The sequence below is a fragment of the Mus musculus genome, chromosome 6 (assembly GCF_000001635.26).
Source record: "Mus musculus strain C57BL/6J chromosome 6, GRCm38.p6 C57BL/6J".
NCBI lineage: Eukaryota > Metazoa > Chordata > Mammalia > Rodentia > Muridae > Mus > Mus musculus.
This window is the reverse complement of record NC_000072.6, coordinates 69,216,865-69,241,907: the sequence shown is the minus strand read 5'-3', so window position 1 is coordinate 69,241,907 and position 25,043 is coordinate 69,216,865. Positions and strand designations below refer to the sequence as shown.

The window sequence follows — 25,043 nt, the reverse complement described above, 5'->3', positions numbered from 1 at the left end:
GACATCATAGTTTCATATATTTAAAAATATTTCAAATATTTCTTATTAAGAAACCCTATTTGATAGGATTTAGAGGTATGGCCTTTCTGGAAAGTGTGTAACTGCATTAGACTCTAAGGTTTTAAAAGCCTAATACAGGCCCAATATTTCTACTTTCTGGTCACTTGCTGATCCAGATTCCACACGCTCATCTCTAATGTCTGTCTTAATGCAGGCATGATCCACAATATGAAGATAATGTACTAAACACTAAGCAGGTCCCAAATAAAGGCTTTCTTTGGGAGAGTTTTTGTGGTTATGTTATCTCTCCACAGCAATATAATACAGCCAGAAAATCCAGTGATGTAGAAAGGTCACTAGAATATTTTGAATCATGAGGCATCAGTGAATCAGCAAGTCAGTTCTCCATTTCCTCACTTGCTCTCATGTCTTCTAGAAGAATATTTGTCAGGATCTTTTTTCCTTTCTATGATGTTCTATGGACATGCTTAATGACCAACCCTCCCACGAGATATCAAATCAGAAAAGGAGGATTCAATGTTCATTGAAACCTGTAGAAAGACATGGACAGGGAAACAGACTAGAAAAGCACCCACAAAGATGCTGTATACACCTAAGTCCATCAACATCTCACCTTCAATTTATAGGGAAATGTTGAGAAAATTGGTCAGAGAGCCTACATTATCAGTTTCAGGCAAGACGTGATTTCTTGTGAAGCACATAATCAAACGAACTTTGCCTAAGTATCTCTATGCCATGAACAAGCCTTTGGATATTAAGAATTTAGATTCTAGGGTTAATAATTTGCACAATTTCTTCAAATTATAATTATATGTCATTAGATCTAATAAAAACTACTGTTAGATCAATAAAACCAATTAGTGAGGGCTAATAAATATCCACCTTTATTTCATGAAGAAAAGTAAAGTAATGACATGTCTAAACTAGGCAGCTAAAGATGAGGAGATTCTAATTTTCCCATTTTGATGGAAAATCATTAACTACATTTTGATAGTTGTTTATTGTCTTCATGAAATAGAATCACAGGGATGCCTAAGATACCCTAAGGCACTAATCAGAGGATGTATCATGATGTATGAGATACTTTTTTTTTTTTAATGTTTGGTTGGTTTGGTTGGTTTGATTTTGGTTTTAGGTTTTGATATTAAGGAGAGAAGATTTAAGGAATGCTCAATTACCCTGGAATATCTGATTATTTTAATACGCAGCAACACTCACTCACTCCTACAAACCCATGACAAAAAAAATCACAGGTGTCTCTAAGTTTTCACTCTCAGGTGGAGCATGAAGTCTATGTTACACATACAAGAAGCTTCCCTAGCCCATAATCTCACATAGCTGGTGTCTCTAAGAGTTTTATTTCTCCCATCATTTCTTCTACCATAAATTTGCCATAAGAGAGTTTCATTTTCTTTTACAAGAAGACAGTTTATCAATTATATGTATAACATATGCAAACATTTATTGACACATATATAGTGGCCCGTGTCCAATGAATCCTAGTTATATAATTCCATGCATGTTATTTGGCATATGAGTTTTGTCAAATAGTAGTTAGGGATTTTGATATGTAGAGTTCATATTGAAATGATATAGTGGAATTAATGCAATCATAATGGTTCACAATTAACTAGGGCTTGCAGTCATATTCAGAAAAGGGCTGATAAGAATGGAAATGCTGAGGGAAAGATTAGGGCTTTGAGTACATAATATATAGGGCATCTTAAGAATGCAAAATTAGTGTATTGATTACTTACTTTGGCCTTTGGAGGGACATAGTCCTTCTGAATCCTTGATTTTAGCTCAGTAAGATTATATTTTCACCTTAGGAACTTATCAACTAACTATTTACTTATTAATTTGTAGACTTCATGTTTTTACCAATGTAAACTATGAATTTCTGTTTGTAATTTTAACTGTATTACAAAATACTGGTCTTGTTTAACTTCAATGATTAACAACATTATTATTAACTAGATTCTAAATATAAACAGTGGGTTTTACCAGTTACTTAGCTGTCTTGTTCAATGTCAGTCTATTAGTTCTAACACCCCTCATGTCTTCCTTGCAGATAAACCCACTCATCTCTTCCATTTTGACAACTTTCTGTTCCTATTATTGTATCTGTTGCCCTGCATGGTTGTCTTCCTCAAGCTTACTCAACATTATCTCTTAGAGATTTGATGCTTATAGTTGTTGAACTTGTCTTGTGGGAACATTCATGAACAAAGTCCTCTAGAAAAGCATTAGGATTCCAATGTAAATTCAAGCTTATGATACATTTTGTATTCCTTTTTGAAGATTAGTGTAAGGTTTGCATGAAGGTATCAATGGGAAGTTGTTGTTCAAGGAGATCCAAATGTGGCACGATGACGAATGTCAGTATCCCCTGCAGATGTATTTGGTTTAAATCTCCATGTTTTTATTTGTAAAGCATAAATACCCATGGCTTCACCTGAGAGTTTCTATAGTGTTTGACATCTTAGTAATAATCATCAATGATGATGAGGAAGAAACTCTTGATTGAGTACTTTCCTCTTGATTCTCTCATCTTCTCTGCAAGTTTGGACCTTAAAAGTGGACACCCATTGGGAGCTCTTTTTTGTTTTTCTTCCAGTCCAGATACTGCTCATGTACTAGAGTTTCATATGAATAAGAAGAAGGCACCAAAAAGATTCAATTCCAAAAATTAATATTAGGATATGTATTCTAGAAAATGTTGAATATTAGGTTGAAGTAATAATGGATTGTTTGAAATACATCCAACAACTTTTCATAATGAACTCAATTTTTTTCTTTATAAAGACAACTCTACTTATACAACCTACTTAAATGAATGTTCAGAAGTTGCCTGTAAAAATGTTCAATAAATAATTATGCAAAAATACACCCAAGGAACTTTCATTATTGTGTAAAAATCTAAACGAAAATAGTCAAGTTTTTGGATTGTTGTACTACACTTTTTATCACCTTCAGAATGATGTCTAGCAAGCCGTTGCCCATAATTCTAGTCACATAACTACATAAAAGATGAAAACAGAAATAAATTAGAGGATTCCGTTCTATCCGATACAAAACATGTATTCTTTTGGAAGACTTTTTCCATTTGTACATAACCTTGAGTTTCTAATAACTTCTGGTAATATGAGATATGAATAATTGAATATTCATGTTTCCCTAAAGAAACCCTAGTACCTGAACATAGTAAGTAAGTGTGACTTATTCATATCACCAGCCTGTATGATTAAGTTTTCTGTGAATTGCCCTTACAGTTCTATATCATTAACATGCAATGAATTTGTTACTTTGTCCTGGCATCTATACTTTATTCACCACTAAAATAATGACCATCTGAAGGGATTCTTTTACGTGTGTTCCAGTGTTTTTTCTTTGTTCTGCTAATTAGATGAGTTAGAAACCAAGATACTCTTTCTGAATCCATATGTGGAAACAAAATCACAACTATGTAGACATCCTTAGCTTACCTATGAGAAAATCAAGTTAACTATAAAAGAGCCCACAAGAGCAGCAAATCTAGAGTGTTTCTCTTTACCTGGTTCTTTCTGTTGTGCCAGAAAATTTGGCAGTAGATTTCTGAATGTAGCTCAGCCCACATATGTCTGGTGAAAAAGTACAATGATGAGTTTAGGGTTAGAAAATGTCAGTATGAATACTCATTTAATTGTGAATACTTGGCACCAGAAACTTCAATTTTGTTGTAGACCAAAATTTGAATATTATAACAATTAAAAGGAGGGAGTAAGATTAAGGAAAACAAATTTAAAAACGAAACTCATTAGAATATTTAGCTCAGGGCCAGGTGTGGTGGCACACACCTTCAATGCCAGCACTCAGGAGGCAGTGGCAGGTGGATTTCTGAGTTCGAGGCCAGCCTGTTCTACAGAGTGAGTTCTAGGACAGCCAGAAATATACAGAAAAACCCTGTCACAAAAAAAAAAAAAAGAAAAAAGAAAGAAAGAAACATAAAAGCGAATATTTCACTCAAAGGAAAAAGCATGGTGGATGGTCTGCATCACGAGATGGAACATTGACAACATAGATCACTTTGTAACTGGCTCTGAATGATCTTTGATGCAAAATTATTAGGATAAACATAATATTTTAAAAAGTCTTCGTATTTTGTACAATCTCCTCCAGTCTGCACTCTGAAACTTACAATATTTAATCAAGTCAAAATTTGTTCAAGTGAGACTATGATATTTATTCAAAGGAAGTATAAATTCTCAGGGTTTTTGTTTGTCAATTTGTTCTTCAAATGTCCTTAAATATGTTGCTCATTAGTGTGACCTTATGTCTCTAAGATTTGTTCACTAAAATGATCCTGGAATTCATTATTACAATTAACTGTGAGTATTAATAGTGAGCTATAGTTCAGTCATATGAACAGCCAATTTCATTCATTTCCTATCATAAACTATTTTTGACATGTACACTACAGAAAGTGCTGTTCATCACATTTAATAATACAGTGAAGAAGGGTGGAAACAGAAGGTGTCTTCTTATAACGACATACTTTCAGTTTTAATTTACTGTTTTTTGCAGAGTGACCCTTTGGGATTCCATACTTCTTACAGTTAATACTCTTGCCTCCCCAGAGGCCCAACAGACTGCCTTGAGTAGAATAGACTTCTCAAAACAACAGAAGATTTTATTTCATCTCTGTGTTCTTTGTTCCTATTTGGCTCACAGGAGACTGAAAAAAGGGATAAAGGACTTCTTGAGTCTCCCTCTCCTACAAGATGCCTAAAGGACAACAGAAAATTATGTACATCTATCAATGTCCTGAGAAATTTTTATCCAGTAAAAAACAAGTCTTCTCCTAAAATTAGTTTCGTTTAAATTTATAATTCAAACACACACACAAAAACACTCACACACATACACACACACAAACCATGTGGACACATACAAACATACATAATCAATGTACACACACATATATACACACAAACCATATATCCTAAATAGCACTATTTTTATATTATAGATATGAAAAAGAGCAATGCCTTAATCTAGTGTTGTGATAACTTGGCTTTGTATAATGGGAACAAAACAAAACTGTCAAAAGTAAAGATTCATCACGTTTATTAAACAAGGGTTCTTATTCAAGCACGTGCCAAAGCATATTAGAAAATCTCATTATTTACAAATACTATTGACTTCATTTATGGTGTAGTGAGATTAGTATCTTAAACACTAGCTAGAGAAGCCTTACCTCATTACAAATCAACAGGTATATATCTACATGGCAGACTACAATAACAAAGACTCTCAGGGCATTGCCATATACACATGGCATAAAGACATATACATAATTAAATAAAAAAACAAAGTTCAAAATAAGTTTTCTCTTGCTAGCTTATGTTTGTTGGACTCACTACAATGTGGAATGAATATTTACATTCACATACAAAAGAACTCAACCAAACGCAGTGTTATTCTATGGCAGTTTTACATTTATTATTAGAAAAGTAGGCTAAATGACATTTATTCCATCCCTCTTCAGGCTGGACATCACAATCTCATATTCTTAAAGAAAAGCTTCCATTATTTCATAATCCCAAAATTTCATGAAAATTCACAGAACAGGGGGGCTTAGGCATAACCACAAGCCATCTAATGTATAGCATTTGTCTTTCATTAGAGAGAACACAACCCATTTTATTAAATTTCATTTTATTTCTAAAGGTGTCCATCTACTAGGAGGGATGAAAAATAGAAAATATGAATCTACAAAATGATCCACTACTTCTAACCCCTGGAGGAACCCCTGATTTCAACCCGAATGTGTGGTATACGAGGAGTTTAGGAGCATTCCTTTGTTTCTGCTGATATCAAGCTAATGATATAGTAATCTCCTAACTTGTCATGCAATTAATAGTGACTCTCTCCTCTATATATGCAGATGAGTAGGATGGGAATTGGGTCAACTTGATGCCAAATATTATGCTTGTAATTGGAATCGTACAAACAATATACTTGTTTAATCAAGACAAAAGTGACTTCTCTGAAGTTCCAAGTGATGATTGCAAATGGTTAAAGAATACCCATAGTCATCCTTCAATACCTGGGATCCAAATCAGCAAGAACACCAAAAACTGGGAGGGAGGCTTTATGGCTGTACTGTGACCAGACATTGATTGACTCCTAGATAGGGTACAACAAGACTAACAAAAAGTTCCAAGTGAGAAGAGTGGACCAAACTAAATAATCGGGGCCTGGGAAGGGCTAAATTTTCTTAGTAACTCTGTTATGCTGTGCCCGGGTCTCCCATAATAGAACAGAATATTGAAAAAATTTGCTGCCAATTATTTTCGCCAATGGGAGACCTTTTAATAAAAGATTCTTTGATACATTTTCAGCATTGAAGTAGATATTGGCACTGGTGATATTTCATTTTCTCCCTTAGATGAGTAACATGAAGAGAACAACTGTTTGCAACTTGAACTCTTACTCTCAAATGTTTATACTTATAGCACTTCTATCAGGAGGATGTCAGCTCACTTATTCTACCAAATAAGTCATCAGGGCAGGGAAGGGGGGGTGGAGACTGTCTTTTACCAAGTGTGCACTTACCCAACCTAGCCATTTGAATATTCCTATAGTGAATTTTCTTTTTTAATTGTATGTCATTTCTTGAACCACCTTGGGAAAATGTACAAGCTTTATTCTTACTAAATCACTGAATAGACTATAATGTATTTTTGGTTTGGAGTTTTTACTTCTGTTCAAAACCTGTTTTCTGCCATTTATGAATACTGTCCACAGTTCCTTAGTATGTGGGGCAAGCAGTGATACTGGTGACTTTAACAAATTATCTTCCTCCAGGGCTGGAGAGATGGTGCTGAATTCAGAAACCACAACTCACTTGGAAACTCACAACTCTGTGTAAATCCAGTTCCAGAATATTCACCATCTAACACCTCCTTTTGGATTCCTTGGACTGTGAATATGATGCATAGTCATTGATGCAAGTAAAACAACTATGGACATAAAACAAAATGAGAAAATGTGCCTCCTTCTTTAATTATGGAACATGAATTAATATAATATGAACACCCTAGTCTTTCCAGAGCTCACCCTAGATCAATTCTCTCCAAATAGAATGGGGAGTAAGGACTTTTGCCCTAAAAATTCCCTCACCTTTCCTCTGTTCTGTATCATATTCTTTAGTGTTCAATTTATAGAAATCAGATAATTAGGAAGGACTTACACAGTGGACAATTCTAAAACCCTATCTCCTTGGCTGAGGAAAAATATTTCAATTCATGATATTGCTGTGCACCATCACCACTACACACATTGAAATTGGACAGAGCAATCCAACAGAACGCAAGAGATAGACAAACATTTATTTGCATACTTTAGGAATCTCATCAACGAATGAAAGTGGACGCCAAAATATACATGCAGAGGACATGGTAGAGACCTGTGAAGGCCCTGTGCATGTTCCTTCATTTTTGTCGGCTCATGTGATCTTTGTTCATGTCGATTAAGAGGGCTTTGTTTCTCCTTAATTTCTGTGGACTCATGTGATCTTTGTTCATTTCGCTTAAGAGGTCTTTGTTTCTTGGTGTTTCCATTTTTCTGCCTCTTCTTTCTGTGTCCTCTTTACTGGGGTTCTTGGAGCTCCAAGGATAGGGATTTCATACAGACTTCCCAATTAGTACAAATGTTTACAGCCTCAGCTGTGCTAATTTCTGGGAACTACAAATTTGGGGACCCTGCTTTCTCTCTCTCTCTCTCTCTCTCTCTCTCTCTCTATATATATATATATATATATATATATATATATATATATATATATATGAACAAAAGAAGGTTTACTCCATATTTCCCTATTAAAATAATGCTACATATTAATTAAATTCATATGTGTTTTGTTTATGCTATAATCTAATGATAATCCAAAATTGCTAGTAATCAACATAAAATTCCCTTTACCTCTAATTCATGAAGCAGTATATTCTTTCAAATTCTTTTTATTCGATCATTTCATGTAAATCTATTCAATTAAATTTTGTGCTATTGAAGGTTGGGGAGTAGTAAAGTAGCAGAATGATTGCTTTTGAACTTAGTAGAACCAAGATGAGGGTCAGTAACAAGTGCCTAGTAATTGAGGTCTAGAGATCCATGTGAGATTTGGCTTCTACTCCCACAAATACAAAACTGAACTCAGTTTTGGGACATTTATTCTGCCCTAATTTTGTTAGTGGTCTCATGATGTTTTGATCTTGTCTATGCTATCTTCACAACTATGCATGAATCTTTCTTACCTATGTATTTCCTTGATCTGTGACAACAAAGTTTAAAAGGAAGATTCATCTTTCGGTTGAGTGAAAGAGGCATTTGGCTTTCATGAACTGAGAATTTGTGTAAAATTCACCTAAGAGAACAAAGAGAATCACCATTTCCCAATTTTTATTTCCAGAGTATTATTTCTTGAGTATATTGATGAGATTTCTCCCCAATTCATTCTTAAGTCCTCAGGTTTGAACATAATTAACATCAACAGTTCACAGTGTGAGCATAAGCAACCCTAAGCTGAGTTGCCTCTGTAGAGCTGCCCAATGCTTGGGGAAAGGAAGCAAGTGTGATTGTTTATCCTAAAGGGTCTACAAAGGTGCTCTCTCAGCAGTGTTCTGCGTCATGTTTATCTGCCATTTCTGGAGACCATCTGTCTTTAGGACTGTCTCTTTCCATAGCTTTGCTGACATCAAAAGTGACACATTTCAGAGAAGTGATTAGGGTTTTCAAAAGGTCTTAGATAGGAAGCATAAACACCTATCACCACAACCCAAAACTTAGAAACATGTGCAAACTATAATGTAATAGCTATGAATACTAGTTTAAAGATAAATGAAAAGTGTAAAATCGAAGAGGAAAAATACAGAGTGGAAACAGTGACAGTCATTCTGAAAGGGGACATGGGAAAGAAAAGGGACAGAGAGGTTTCTGCTACAGATAATGTAAGTCCAAACTAGGAAATAGACAAAGAAAACCTAGAGCTATATTGATGGGTAAAAAGGGTTTTATTAAATATTAAGAGTTGATGTGTTGCTTTTTCCTGTAGTAACAGCATTGAAGAAGGTGAGTGGGGGAGACTGATAATGTAGAGTCAATTTGTGCATTCAGATGAAAGCCTTTTTAAAATTTTCTATATTTTTGAGTTTTACTCAACTACACAATAAAGTATTATCATGCTTATCATCATTTCCTCCCTCCCTCTCATACTTTTAATATCCATGTAATACAACCATCTTCCCAAATTTCCACATACTTCTATATTTATAACCTACTTACACTAGTTAGTGATATCCACATGATTATTTGTGTGGTTCTGTCTTCTGAAACATGGTAACCCTATGGTCTCTTTTAGTACTAGAGAATAATATTATATTCTCTAATACTAAACGTTCTGGATCTCCAGAAACCACTATAGCACTAATTGCTCAGTGTAGATTGAGTCCTGGAGGTGAGCTTGTCATCCAGATCAGGATTTTGACTGCAATGAACTTGCAGAAAGATAATGACTGCTTCTTGAGTTCAAGATTGCAATAGCCACATTGTGTCCAGAGGACAGCATTTCACAGCTCTCCTATATTCTGAGTTTTACAGTTAATCTACACCTATTCCATGATAGTTTCTGAGGCTTGAGATATGATACATGTTCCATATTAACTTCAGCACTCAAGTCTGAGTGTGTCATCATTCTGACTTGTCATGTATTTCTCCATTGACTTCTGGTTAATGGAAAAACAAGCTTCAGTAACCAAAGTAGACAATTAATAGAAAAGCAAATGACTGGACATTTGTATGATTACATATTTTTTCAATTACCAGAGAGTATTCGTGTATTATAAAATGTTGTCACACCATAGAATGGTTGATTTATCCAGCTTTAGTTTCTTATTAACAGTTACTTTTTTGATAGTAACTTGATTCTGTCATGTTCTGTGTTCAAAATGTGTCTTCTCTTCAACAGTACAGTCCTACTACCAAGTTTTGTTGAGAATCTAAGATCAGTTGCAATAGCCTGTATTATTTTGATGTCTCCATATTCAGATCATTTTACTAGGAAGACAGATTATATCAGGTACATCATAGCAGGTTGAGAAGCTGTAGGATTCTCAGGAACCTTCCATCAGAAGAAACTCAGAAAATCACTTTCCTTATTACTAATGTAATTTGAGGTAAAATAAATTCGAAAACACAGATTTTGAATACAGTCCTGTTTTCCTGATCATCCAGGGATTCTATTCTAGTTAACAGTGTTATTTTGCCTACTCTCAGTATTTCCACAGTTACACCGTAATTCTTTATTTAGAGTTGAATACCGTGAAGAATTACCATTTCAATGTTTACATGTATTCAGGAGTCATCTTTGTTCATGTCTTGTTTATGCATCAGCCATTAGATCACCTGGATGCAGCTTCTCTGGTGTTTCTAGGAGACATAGTCAGCCTTAGGGTTTTACTTCTCTGAACAGACATCATGACCAAGGCAGGTCTTATATGGACAATATTTATTTGGGCCTGGCTTGCAGGTTCCGAGGTTCAGTCTATTATCATCAAGACAGTAACATGGCAGCATCCAGGCAGGCATGGTTTGGGAGGAACTAAAAGTTCTACTTCTTCATTTGAAAGCTGCTAGAAGAATACTGGCTTCAAGGACTCTAAGATGGAGACCTTAAAGCCATACCCACATTGTCCCTCCTACTCCAACAAGGCCACACCTCATAGTGCCACATTCTGGGATGAGCATATACAAACCATCACACTATCTTAGAGCAAATCTCAAATTTCTCTGGCTCTTAAAATATTTCTATCCACTCTGCAATGATTCCTGGGAAATAGGTGCAAAATGTGTGTTGTAGTTGGATAATTTAGGACTGGTCAACACATAATCTCCTAATATCTGCATTTTGATAATTTATGGAGAATTTTTTGAATGATTTCAATCTGTTGCAAAGGGAATTGCACATCAAATATCTAAATCATATGAAATAAACAAAGTTTACTTATGTATGAATAGAGGTAATAAGAAACCACGAATCAGAGAAAGAGCAAGGAGTATATGTTGATTTGTATGAATGGAGGAAAAAGACATGGCAAACAGTATGTGGCTTTGTTATGATTTTTAAAAGGTAAGAAAATGAGTATAATTTATCTCAACCTATTTCTTCCACCTAATTCAAGACCAAAGAGATGAAAAATCTTACCAAAAGAGATAAATATTTCAATAAGAAAAAAGTGCATTGATTGTGTACTATAACCCCCTTTTGGCAATCTGCTCCTCCTCTAGGAATTGAAAAGTAGAACCTATCCAGGTGGGGAATCTCAGTGAGACCTATACAGTTCAGATGGTGTTGAAATTATAGAGATATTCAATATAATGTATCTTAACATACTAATACTATAATTTGTAGTCCAGTTAAGTAAAATTTTCCATTTATAAGGTTACCAAATTACTGCATTTTTCAATGGAAACCTGAATTCAAATTGCAAGTATTTAACATTTTCTATACCATTGTATGTGGTATCACTACTTTTCCTTGATTCTGAGCAGTAGCAACAATCTATGACCCTAAATTAGCCACATGATTGCAAGAACTCATTGTAATGTGCCATCAATTTCAAACATCATGGCAAATTCTACAGTTTGTTATATTATGGCTTTATATTAAATGACTTTGTACCATAAAGTTCTATATTATTGTATCTTTTTGTAATCTCACTGTATCTCAAAGAACATTTTATATCTCTGATTTTTTCATTTCATGGAGTCATGAAATGTGGTATAAGTGTGAATGTGCCTGCATGAACACTATTTCATTTATGTTTGTAATGATTGGAAGTAAAGAATCACCACATTTGTCATAGTACCTTTTGTTCTAAACATACTACTACTTGGCAAACAATACTGTAAATGTAGTATTTCTTCTATACTTCAAAATGGATATTTTACAACCCTGCCTTCACTTTGGCTATGTTAACACAAGATGGCAGCACAATCACATTTCTGTTTTAGTTTGTTTGTTTGTTTGTTTAGGTTTTAAAAAATATTAGATGTTTTCTTCATTTACATTTCAAATGCTATCCCAAATGTCCCCTATACTCCCCCTATCCTGCTCTCCTACCCACCAACTCCCACTTCTTGTCCCTGGCGTTCTCCTGTCCTAGGGCATATAAAGTATGCTAGACCAAGGGGCCTCTCTTCCCAATAATGGCCGACTAGGCCATCTTCTGCTACATATGCAGCTAGAGACACGAGCTCTGAGGGTACTGGTTAGTTCATATTGTTGTTCCATCTATAGAGTTGCAGACCCCTTCAGCTCTTGGGTGCTTTCTCTAGCTCCTCCATTGGGGGCCCTGTGTTCCATCCAATAGATGACTGTGGACATCTACTTCTATATTTGCTAGGCACTGGCATAGCCTTAGAAGAGAAAGCTATGTCTGGCTTTTGTCAGCAAAATCATTCTGGCATATGCAATAGTGTCTGCTGTTGGTTGTTGATTATGATCAACAAAACAAAAAGACTACCAATAGATTGGGAAAGCATTTTTACCAATCCTAAATCTGATAGGGCACAATCACACTTCCATTCAGTCACTAACACCAGCCCTAGAGCTGTAATTACATGAGATTATAAAACAAGAATTACTCTTTTCCCACAACCTCAGCATCTGCATCACCTGCATTTTTTTTTCATGTTAGCCGTTCTGAGTTGTGTAAGATGGAATCACAAGGTTGTTTTGATTTGCGTTTCCTTGATGACTAAGGATATTGAGCAATTCCTTAGGTGCTTTTTAATACTTGGTATTGCACTGTTGAGTATTCTTTGTTACACTCTGTATCCAGTTTTTTAATAGGGTATTTGGTTCTCTGAAGTATAACTTATTGAGTTCTTTGTATATATTTAATACTAGCCCTGTATCAGATATAGGATTGGTAACGTTCTTTTCGCAATCTGTTGGTTCTCATATTGTCCTATTGACAGAAGCTTTGCAATTTTGTGATGTCCCATATGCCAGTTCATGATCTTAAGGCATAAACTATTATTGTTCTGTTCAGGAAATTTTCCCCTGTGCTCATGTGCTCAAGACTCTTTCCCACATTGTCTTCTAGATTCCATGTATCTGGTTTTATGCATTGCTGATGGGATTGTAGGCTGGTACAACTCTGGAAACCATTTTAGTATCCTTAATGGTGAAATATAAAGTCCATATTCACAAAAAAATAATAGATTTTTCTTTCTGTAGTAAACAGAATAAGACTAGCAACTAGCTACTAAATACAATGAAAGATGAAAATATGTGTTATTCAGAAAGAAACTAGCTGTGGGGAGCGGGTGTGGCGGCAGTCCCAAAGGCGCCAGGGACTGCAGCTAAGTCATATGACTTGCACCTGACTTCCTCATATAAGACACAAACATCTTGAGTGCTGCGCAGGTGTACCAGGATACAGGTGAATCCAATTTGGTGGAGATTTGCCCCTGCTGCCCTGATTAGCTGAAGCTGCATGCCTGGTGAGGCTGCGTGGCCTGCTGTGCGTGGATGGGAACTGAGAGTATATAAGAGTGAGAGGCCCGGGTCAGATGATGATGATTATTCGGGGGAGATATAAAAACAAGGGAGATATAAACAAGGGAGTTATAAACAAGAAGAATCAGGACTGAATAAACGTGTGCAGAAGGATCCTGTAGCAGCGTCGTTCTTCCTGGCCTGTTGAGCGCGCGCAACAACTAGCCATTTAGTTAGAATAGTTTCCTTAGAAAGGCATACTTAATAAGGAACTTGATTTCAACAATTCTTAGGTCAGTTTCTCTCAATCCATCTCAGTTGTTTTTCATAATAGTTGATTAAAAAATGGAAGAAGTCTTTCATGAAGGGAGGAATGTGAAACCATTCTTAAGATCTAGAGACATAGTCATGATTCACCATGGCTATGCTGATTTTAAAATTATAGGAAGATAATTAAAACTTTACCTAAGGTAAATTAAAATACTTTTTAAATAAATTGTTTTATTCACTTTTCAACAGTATATTTTCCTTTTTCTCCTCCAAGTACCCACTCATTCAAGTCCTTCCTCATTCCATCAATCTTTGCTATAAGTAAAATGTTTGATCAAGCTTTGACTTAAATTTGCAGACTCGGGGGCTGTCGATCTTTATAAATAAATGTAATTTATTTGAAAAGTGCTCTCAGATTCTCTCAGATAATAAATAGAACAGGAATTAAACAGTTTCAGGGCACATGAAATACTGAGAATGGTGATTATTCAGAGTAGTTTTAGATGAGTGCATCTTCACGAATCTGCAGCCCATATTCTCCCATGTGTTTATAAGCCAAGAACTGCCTAGACTGTATCTTGCGATTTGCATATTACATTTTCAGTAACCACAAATATCTCACAGTTGGTTTAAAGCAAAGTACTTATGAGAATAGCAGTAATTAGCTAGGGACCAAAATTCAAAGACAAAATGGATTTTCAAGTGCAGATTTTCAGCTTCCTGCTAATCAGTGCTTCAGGTAACAGAGGGCAGGGAATTTGAGATCAGAATCCAACCAAAATTATTTTCCCTGGGGAATTTGAATCTAAAATACAGTTTTTTTTTCTTTTTCGTTCATCTGAATGTTGGGTGGTATAAAATTATTTTTGTATCTCTATTTTTACTAATCCCTCTCTGTCTATTTTGCTATTTTCTAGTCATAATGTCCAGAGGACAAATTGTTCTCTCCCAGTCTCCAGCAATCCTGTCTGCATCTCCAGGGGAGAAGGTCACAATGACTTGCAGGGCCAGCTCAAGTGTAAGTTACATGCACTGGTACCAGCAGAAGCCAGGATCCTCCCCCAAACCCTGGATTTATGCCACATCCAACCTGGCTTCTGGAGTCCCTGCTCGCTTCAGTGGCAGTGGGTCTGGGACCTCTTACTCTCTCACAATCAGCAGAGTGGAGGCTGAAGATGCTGCCACTTATTACTGCCAGCAGTGGAGTAGTAACCCACCCACACAGTGATACAGACTGGAACAAAAACCCTCTAAGTCCTTAGGGTCTAGCTACTTCCTCCTAGAAATAAACTGTGGCCAGTGGTTTTATTGCAGTAGTCCACACAGTGTGCTCTGCTTTACAATGTCATTTGCATATTTAGATGAATGTCTCTAAAATATTCCACTGTACTTCAGTGCTGTTCTCAAATAATCTACATTTCCAGTGTTTATTTATTCTCAATTTTTGTTCTGTTTGTTGAAGACAATTGTGGCAGAGTATTTTACTGGTGGTCCCCATGAACCCTTACATCTATTTTCTGCTACTTTTACTGATTTTAGAATCTTCTTGGTTTGTGGTTTTTCTTCAGGATATTCATTTGCTCACAACACACTGCTTTTGTTATCCTACAAAAAGTAGTATCCATCTTATTATATTTTCTGGTTTTTATTAGTACACCTTCTTTTCCACTAAATTGTCCTTTTAATATGTGCTTAAAATATTTTTCTCTCCCAATTAAAACAGAAAAACTACTGACAGGAATGTATATTTTCTTTCTATTCTCATTACAAGTAATTGGAACACTCCATTAATAAAGAAACCAAGAGGGCAACAGAGAACTAATAAGTGAACATTAATTTTTTCATATCTATCATCTGTCTGTCTGTCTCCCTGTCTGTCTGTGAATCCATTTGTGTGTGTTACCTTAATATGAATAATTAAAATCATAAAGACATTCTAATATTATAAAAAAGACAAATTATTTAAAATATATGTATTGTTAATTTTAAATTTAAATTACAGTTTAATTAAATTTAATTTACACTTAATAATAACAGAAATAATTATGTAATAGTTTATTATCAATTTTCCAATGTAATGTGTTGTTACGAAATCCATCAGACACAGTTACCAGCTTCTCTCTCTCCATCTATAGAAGAAAGTGTCACACCATCACAGGAAGTCAAGATATTAATGTGTATTTAGCCCATTAATTATATAATTTGTCAAGAAAACTTTTTCAGAATCAGTTGTTCGACTTTTAGTCCTAGCAAAGAAAAGACTGCATAAAGAGGATCACAGGCTTATGAGCAGCCCTGACTGCACAGACAAACACTGCTTCAAGCAAAATCTATACACATCTAAACTAAAAAGGAAACACTTTTACATTTATGTGTTGCCAAACACTACATGAAATTCAGTGCTTGGAACTTTTTTCTGGTTATTTCTATGTGTACTGTGGTTGTATGTATAAGAATGGATATCATAGTTTCATATATTTAAAAATATTTCAAATATTTCTTATTAAGAAACCCTATTTGATAGGATTTAGAGGTATGGCCTTTCTGGAAAGTGTGTAACTGCATTAGACTCTAAGGTTTTAAAAGCCTAATACAGGCCCAATATTTCTACTTTCTGGTCACTTGCTGATCCCAGTTCCACTCTCTCATCTCTCATGTCTGTCTTAGTGCAGCCATGCTCCACAATATGAAGATAATGTACTAAACACTAAGCAGGTCCCAAATAAAGGCTTTCTTTAATGTGAGGAAAATGGGTCAGAGAGCCTACATTATCAGTTTCAGGCAAGACTTGACTTTTTGGGAAGCACATAATCAACCGACCTTTGCATAAGTATCTCTATGCATCATGAACAAGCATTTGGATATTAAGAGTTTAGATTCTAGGGTTAACAATTTGCACAATTTCTTCCCATAATAATTATATGTCATTTGATCTATTAAAAACTACTGTTAGAACAATAAAACCAATTAGTGAGGGCTAATAAATATCCACCTTTATTTCATGAAGTAAAATAACGTCATGTCTAATCTATGCAGCTAAAGATGAGGAGATTCTAATTTTCCTGTTTAGATGGAAACTTATTAACTATTTTTTGATAGTTGTTTATTGCCTTCATGAAATAGAATCACAAGGATGCCTAAGATACCCTAAGGCACTAATCAGAGGATATATCATGATGTATGAGATACTTTTTTTTTTTTTATGTTTGGTTGGTTTGGTTTTGGCTTTTGATTTTAAGGAGAGAAGATTTAAGGAATGCTCAATTACCCTGGAATATCTGATTATTTTAATAAGCAGTAACTCTCACTCACACCTACAACCACATGACATAAAATCACAGGTGTTTCTAAGAGTTTTCACTCTGGAATGGAGCATGAAGCCTATGTTACACATACAAGAAGGTTCCCTAGCCTTTAGTCTCACATAGCTGGTGTCTCTAAGAGTTTTATTTCTCCCATCATTTCTTCTACCATAAATTTGCCATAGGAGAGTTTCATTTTCTTTTACAAGAAGACAGTTCATCAATTATATTTATAACATATGCAAAAATTTATAGACACATATGTAGTGGTCCGTGACCAATGAATCCTAGTTATTTAATTCTATGCATGTTATTTGGCATATGAGTTTTGTCAAATAGAAGTTAGGGATTTTGATACGTAGAGTTCATATTGAAATGATATAGTGGAATTAATGCAATCATAATGGTTCACAATTAACTAAGGGTTGTAGTCATATTCAGAAAAGGCCTGATAACAAAGTAAATGCTGAGGGAAAGATTAGGGCTTTGAGTACAGAATATATAGAGTATCTTAAGGATACAAAATTAGCACATTGATTACTCACTTTGGCCTCTGGAGGGGCATAGTCCTTCTTAATCCTTGATTTTTAGCTCAGTGAGATCATATTTTCACCTTAGTAACTTTAAGATATCCAAGTAGAATTGCTTGATTTCACTCATATTATAGGAATTAGTTAGAAGAAAAAATGGGTTTCACCCAAGGATGAAGTGTATTTTATAGAACAGACTCTCTGGTACGAGTCTTTCTTATTATATATGAGTGTTTTTTTTTTGTTGGAAGACATAGAGTATTTCACTCTGGGAAAAGGTACAGCCAAAGGTATTTTATGTAAACAGTCTCTTAGTGACACACATTTGTCATTTCTGTCTGTATTGGGGTAGGCTCTCACAGCATGAGACTTGATAGAGATGGAAGGCTTATTTCAGATAAATGTTGGTTTATTTCTTCACTTATTAAGTACACACATTAGACTTAAAAGTTATAAAACTACATAAAATGATTAAGTCAGCGTGAGTCAGGTAAGTTTAGGAATAGATAATTTCCTGGGATACAGGTTGTCTTATATTGTACATATATCACTTACACCAACATTATCACCTACACTGAAATACTTAGCATCCTACAACAATACCTGTTTATAGCTTTACTCCTTAACATGGAAATTTCTAACCCCATGACAACATATAATGATTCTCTTGTTACCAAATGCATCCTGAAATGTACAATAAAATAGAGGTAGCTGCTCAAACCAGTCTTGACTGGATTGGGGGACACAAGGCAAACTCTCTACTCCAAGTGAAATTTTAAGAAAAAAATTCTATTTATTATAATAGTATAATGTAAAGTCAATTCTCTGTGATAGAATTCTGATCATATTTTTCATGTTAGTTATTTAATGTGTATCTGTCATCTTGTAGCACTTCACACAGGGTTCCTTTTAAACAAGAATTAAGTAGAAAATGTAATAAATCAGAGTGGTTAAAAAGCAATGCTGAGGTCTCTTTTTATTTCAGAGAAGAGGGCTATTATTTCCTTTCATCTCTTAATAGAAACATTTTTTTTTTTTTGTCTAAACATTCCTGGAATGCAGATACACAAACGGTGGCAAGTTTTCCCAGTGCCTTAATGGTTCAAAATCATTTGAAAAGACTGAGATCAATAAGGAAATATCAGCTTGGAAGGGAAAGAAAATATATCATTTGGGTTTGGGTTTTCTTTTTCCTGGCAGGTGTGGGCAGTTGTGATCTTAGTTACCATTTTATTGCTGTGAAAAGACAGCATGACCATGGAAATTTATAAAAACAAACAAACAAAAATATTAGGAGCTTGCTTAAATTTTTATTAAATTATTTCATTTGTTTACATTCGAAATGGTGCTCCCTCCCAGTATGCCCTCCCAAACTACTCCCCCTTGTCTCTGAGTTGATTCTCCCCCAACACCCATTTCACATCCCCACAAGCATCCCCCTTACCTGAGGCAACCTATCTCTATAGGGTTTGGTACATCCTCTTGCACTAAGAACAGACAAGGTAGTCCTCTGCTACAGATGTGCCAGGGGCCATGGATCCTATGCGTATGCCTTGTGTTTGGTTGGTTACATAATCTCTGGGAGACCCCAGAGGTTCAGGTTAGTTTATATTCTTGTTCTTTCTATGGGTTGCCATTGCCTTCAGCTCATTCAATCCCTCCTCTAAATCTTTCACAGGGGATGCTGACCTCAGTACAGTATTTGTCTGTAAATGTCTGCATCTGTCTCAGTCAGGTGCTGGTAGAGGCTCTCAGAGGACAGGCATGCTGTCTGTAAGTATAATATGGCATCAGTAATAGCGTCAGGGTTTGGTCCCTGAGAATGAGTTGGATAACAACAAGCTGGGCCAGTCACTGGATGGCCTTTCCTTAAAGCTGAGATACATTTTTGTTCCAGAATTTCCTTCAGCTAGGAACCATTCTGGGTCAAAAAATTTGAAGATGGGTGGGTGGCACTCTCCCATCTACTCCTGCTTCACCATCCTGGCATTTCTCTACTTTGGTGTATCGAGTCTCTACAAGACTAAAGGCCTCTGCTCCCATTGATGCCCAACAAGGCCATCCTCTGCTACATAAGAAACTAAAGCCAACGGTTCCTCAATGTGTATGCTTTGATTGGTGGTTTAGTCCGTGGGAGCTCTGAGGTATCTGGTTGGTTGATAGTGTTGTTTTTCCTAAAGGGTTGCAAACTCTTTCAGCTCCTTCAGTTTTTCCCCTAATTCTTCCATTGAGGTCCTCATGCTCAGTCTGATGGTTGGGTGTGAGCATCCACATCTGTATTGGTCATTCTCTGGCAGAACTTCTCGGTGGACAGCTTTACCAGACTCCTCTCAGCAAGTGTTTCTTGGCATCAGAAATTGGGTCTGGGATTGATGTGCACTGTATTATGGTATTCTGTACTTTTTGGCTAATATCCATTTATCAGTGAATACATACTGTTCCTGTCCACTTAGGTATATGTTATCTCACTGAGGAAGACATTTTCTAGTTCCATCCATCTTCCTAGATGAAGTCAATCTGAGGCAACCCTGCCATTTTGAATGGTTTCATTAGGACCAGGAACAGATTTCATGTTGGTAGAATATAACAATGAACATAAAAATTCCAATAGTTAAATGGGCATTTGTTAAAGAGGTTCTTCAGTTTTCAAGACAATGTTTATGTCAAGAGGGAACAGATGGTGAGGTCAGTAATCTGAGGCATGTAAGGAACACCAGGGTTAAGTATGTGCAAATATATCTCATGATATTTTGATGAGAAGTCGAGAAAGGTAACCACACAAAAGATCAGTTACCAGGCTCTGACCTCCTCTGTAGTCTTCTGTTGAGAAGAAAAAACAGGATTCCATAGAACATATAAGTGACTCCAATGTTGATTCCAGAGTGGAAGAGTCAAGGATTGAGGATAAATGCCATGAGGCACAATTTACAATCTGGTTTCAAGCACCTTCTGAAACACAGCATCATGTTGGGACTTTATCAGACCTACCACATGTATAAATAAGACAGAGAGGGTGCTAATGAGCTTTAAACGCTTTCTCTGGAACATACTGTCATCTACCATTCAAACTTAAGCCATCTCTCTATCCTTTGACCTTCCATTTGGTTAACTCTATACCTCTGTGCTTAGGTTCCTTCCATGTCTGTTGCCCTCCATGTCAGCTCTCAATTTCCCTGCTTCTACTTTCTTCTTTCTAGATCAGTCTGTCAGTATGGAAGTTTTGACCCCTGCTTTTTGCCCCAGCTCTTGGTCATCAGATCATTATTATGACAAATTAGCTGTATCACATTATCTGATACATCTCTTTGGTTACCTAAGACTTTGAGGGTTCTTATACATATGAACCTAGTGATAGGCCATAAATATGAAGTACCAAAATTCTGCTATTAGCTTTTTGGTACAGAAACTAACAATTGAAATTCTGAGAATACACAGAAGAGGCTCCCTTCTGTAGACAAACAGGACCCACAGTACAGGGATAAGGACTCTAATGCACTCAAAAATCTCTCATCCTGAAATTGTTCCTGTTTAAAAACAATACAAGAACAAAGATTGAAGAGAGACTAAGGGAATGGTTAACCAATAACTGGCCCAACTGGAAACCATACTCATGGGCAAATGCCAATCCCTGACACTATTAATGATATTCTGTTATGCTTGCTGGTAAGGCCTCGCATAACTGTCCTCTAAGAGTTTCTACCCAACAGCTGACTGAAACAGATGTAGATCCTCACAGCCAAACATTGGACTGTGGTAGGGGACTCTTATGCAAGAGTTGGGGAAGTAATTGAAAGCACTGAAAAGGATAGGAATTCCACAGAAAGAGTAACACTGTCCACTAAACTGGACCTTTGGCAGCTCTCAGAGACTTAGCCCCCAACAAAGAGCATACACAGGCTGGACTGAGTACCCTGTTACATAGATCAGCCTTGTTTGGTCACAGTAGACTTGATATTCCGGCGTGACCGATAGCCCTTTCAGAGAACAAGGGAAGAAGAAGGAGTGAGAGACTCTGTGAGAGTATACTTGGAAGGGGGCAGCATTTGGGATGTAAATAAACACATTAGTTAATTAATTAATTAATTAATTAAAAATAAAATACCAAGAAACACCTTACAAAATGTGAAGAAAGTTTATCAGAACATGGCATAGTTGTGTGAAGGAGCTCTAATTCTCTTCCATTTTTCACATGGAAATAGTTGTGCTTCAATGTTTAAGGACATATAGCCTCATAATCACACATGGAATGAGACAGAAGATGAGTGGCTCTTTTGTAACAGTCTGAAATGTTGTAAATGCAGTAAGGATACAAACATTCTGTCTTTAATGGTGGCACAGGAGAACTCATCCACCCTTGTGTGTCAGCCTCTTTCTAGTTATGTGATGTGATTTCTATTTCTGAGAAGATCCTAGCATGATTTCATGCAACATGTTGTTACATTTTCAGAGATTTACAAACAGAGATTGATATATGAGACTACACAATTTTGTATGCTCAGCCACTAATTCTGCCCTTTAAGTAAATCTCTCTTCTTAATAATGTAGGTATTTATAAATATTATTTTTTTTGACACATAGTTTCTCTGTGTAGCCCTGGCTGTCCTGGAACTCACTTTGTAGACCAGGCTGGTCTGGAACTCAGAAATCGCCTGCCTCTGCCTCCAGAGTGCTGGAATTAAAGGCATGTGCCACCATGCCCAGCACAGAGGCTATAAGCGTTATAATAAAGCAACAGTAAGAGACTTTGTATGCAGAGCTATAAAGCATAGGGATATTGTGAGAAATACATAGTTGATTTTGTGTTTCCTCTTATTGGAATTACAGAACTCAAAGTATTATATTCATAGGGTGCTCTTCCAATATCCTATCCACATTGTAGGAAAAATTACATATTTAAAGATTCAGCAATTTTTTTTTTGTTTTTTGGGTTTTGTTTTTGTTTTTGTTTTGTTTTAGAGACAGGGTTTCTCTGTGTAGCCCTAGCTGTCCTGGAACTCTGAAGACCAGGCTGGCCTTGAACTCAGGAATCCACATGCCTTTGCCTCCCAAGTGCTGGGATTAAAGGTGTGTGCCACCAATGACTGACCAGCAAATTCTTAATACAAAAGTAAAACCACAGTAGAAAGCTTGTATCCAGTACAAATTAATAAAGGGAAAAACCAGAACGCTGTAAAATGAATCCTTGGGGTACTTTAAGAATAAATGCAGGAGCTAAAACCATCAAGTGGAAAAAAGACAGTATTTTCAGCAAATGGTGCTGGCACAACTGGCAGTTAACATGTAGAAGAATGCTAATTGATCCATTCCTATCTCCTTGTACTAAGGTGAAATCTAAGTGGATCACGGAACACCACATAAAACCAGAGACAGTGAAACTTATAAAGAAGAAAGTGGGGAAAAGTCTCAAAGATATGGGAAAAGGGGAAAATTCCTGAATAGAACATGAATGGTTTGAAATGTAAGATCAAGAATCTACAAATGGGACCTCAAAATTGCAAAGCTTCTGTAAGGCAAAAGAAACAACAAATTGGGAAAGGATCATACCTACCCTAAATCAGTTAGGGGACTAATATCTAACATATATATAAAAAGAACTCAAGAAGGTGGACTCCAGAAAAACAAATAACCCCATTAAAAAATGGGGCTCAGAGCTAAACAAAGAATTCTCACCTGAGGAATACTGAATGCCTGAGAAGCACCTGAAAAAACATTCAGAATTCTTAATCATGAGGGAACTGCAAATCAAAACAACCCTGAGATTCCACCTCACACCAGTCAGAATGGCTAAGATCAAAAATTCAGGTGGCAGCTGATGCTGGTGAGGATGTGGAGAAAGAGGAACACTCCTCCATTTCTCCTGGGATTGCAAGCTTGGCCAATCACTATGGAAATCAGTCTGGCAGTTCCTCACAATATTGGACATACTACTATTGCAGGATCCCACAATACTTCTCCTCAGAAGATGTTCCAACCTGTAAGAAGGACACATGCTCCACTATGTTCATAGCAAACTTATTTATAACTGCCAGAAGCTGGAAAGAACCCAGATGCCCCTCAAGAGAGGAATGGATACAGAAAATGTGGTACATCTACACAATGGAGTACTACTCAGCTATTAAAAAGAATGAATTTATGAAATTCCTAGGCAAATGGATAGACCTGGAGGACATCATCCTGAGTGAGGTAACCCAATCACAAAAGAACTTGCACAATATGTACTCACTGATAAGTGGATATTAGCCCAGAAACTTAGATTACCTAAGATATAAGATACACTTTTCAAAACACATGAAACTTAAGCAGAACGAAGACCAAAGTGTGGACACTTTGTCCCTTCTTAGAATTGGGAACAAATCACATATGGAAGGAGTTACAGAGACAATGGTTGGAGGTGAGACAAAAGGATGGACCATCTAGAGACTGCCTAATCCGGGGATCCATCCCATAATCAGCTTCCAAACGCTGACCCCATTGCATATACTAGCAAGATTTTGCTAAAAGAACCCAGATATAGCTGTCTCTTGTGAGACTATGCCGGAGCCTAGCAAACACAGAAGTGGATGCTCACAGTCAGCTATTGGATGTATCACAGGGCTCCCAAGGGAAGAGCTAGAGAAAGTAACCAAGGAGCTAAAGGGATCTGCAATCCTATAGGTGGAACAACAATATGAACTAACCAGTACCCCGAAGCTCTTCTCTCTAGCTGCATATGTATCAGAAGATGGCCTAGTCGGCCATCACTGGAAACAGAGGCCCATTGGTTGTGCAAACTTTATATGCCTCAGTACAGGGGAACGCCAGAGCCAAGAAGTGGGAGTGGGTGGGTGGGGGAGTGGGTGGGGTAGTGGGTGGGGGAGCATGTGGGGGTCTTTTGGGATACCATGGGAAATATAAATGAAATAAATACCTAATCAAAAAAAAGAAATACTAAGGCATTAGTGAAGTACACCCTTTGGATGTGTCTATGAGGATGTTTTAGAAAAATGTGCATTTAGGGAAGAAGTCCTACTCTGAATATGGGCAGCACTGTGCCATTGGCTGGTATCCTGGACCCAACCAGAGAGAGAGAGAGTCAGAGAGAGAGAGTCAGAGAGAGAGAGAGAGAGAGACAGAGACAGAGACAGAGACAGAGAGAGACAGAGAGACAGAGAGAGAGAGACAGAGAGAGAGAGACAGAGAGAGAGAGAGAGAGAGAGAGAGAGAGAGAGAGAGAGAGAGAGAGAGAGAGTATGTGTTTCAGCAAGGCAGTGGCATGCCCATTCCTTTGAATTCTCACTCCACAGAGGTATGAGGAGGTAAGGGACCCTAGCTGCATATTCCTACCACTGTGAGCTTCCTGTGGCTGTGGACATCACAATGGACTGACTGTATCCCCTC

The 25,043-nt window shown here is 36.6% G+C and overlaps 1 pseudogene, 1 gene segment (V, D, J or C) and 1 further gene; 1 reads left to right on the top strand and 2 right to left on the bottom strand.

Moving 5' to 3' along the window:
- Igk (immunoglobulin kappa chain complex) overlaps positions 1–25,043 on the bottom strand; it is a 3,171,119-nt gene that overhangs the window by 1,484,847 nt on the left and 1,661,229 nt on the right.
- Positions 5,750–5,981, bottom strand: Igkv13-71-1 (immunoglobulin kappa chain variable 13-71-1; annotated as a pseudogene). The gene is given in 1 exon segment: positions 5,750–5,981. A coding segment is annotated over 1 exon segment (232 nt).
- Positions 14,525–15,054, top strand: Igkv4-72 (immunoglobulin kappa chain variable 4-72). The segment is given in 2 exon segments: positions 14,525–14,573; positions 14,752–15,054. Coding segments are annotated over 2 exon segments (352 nt in total).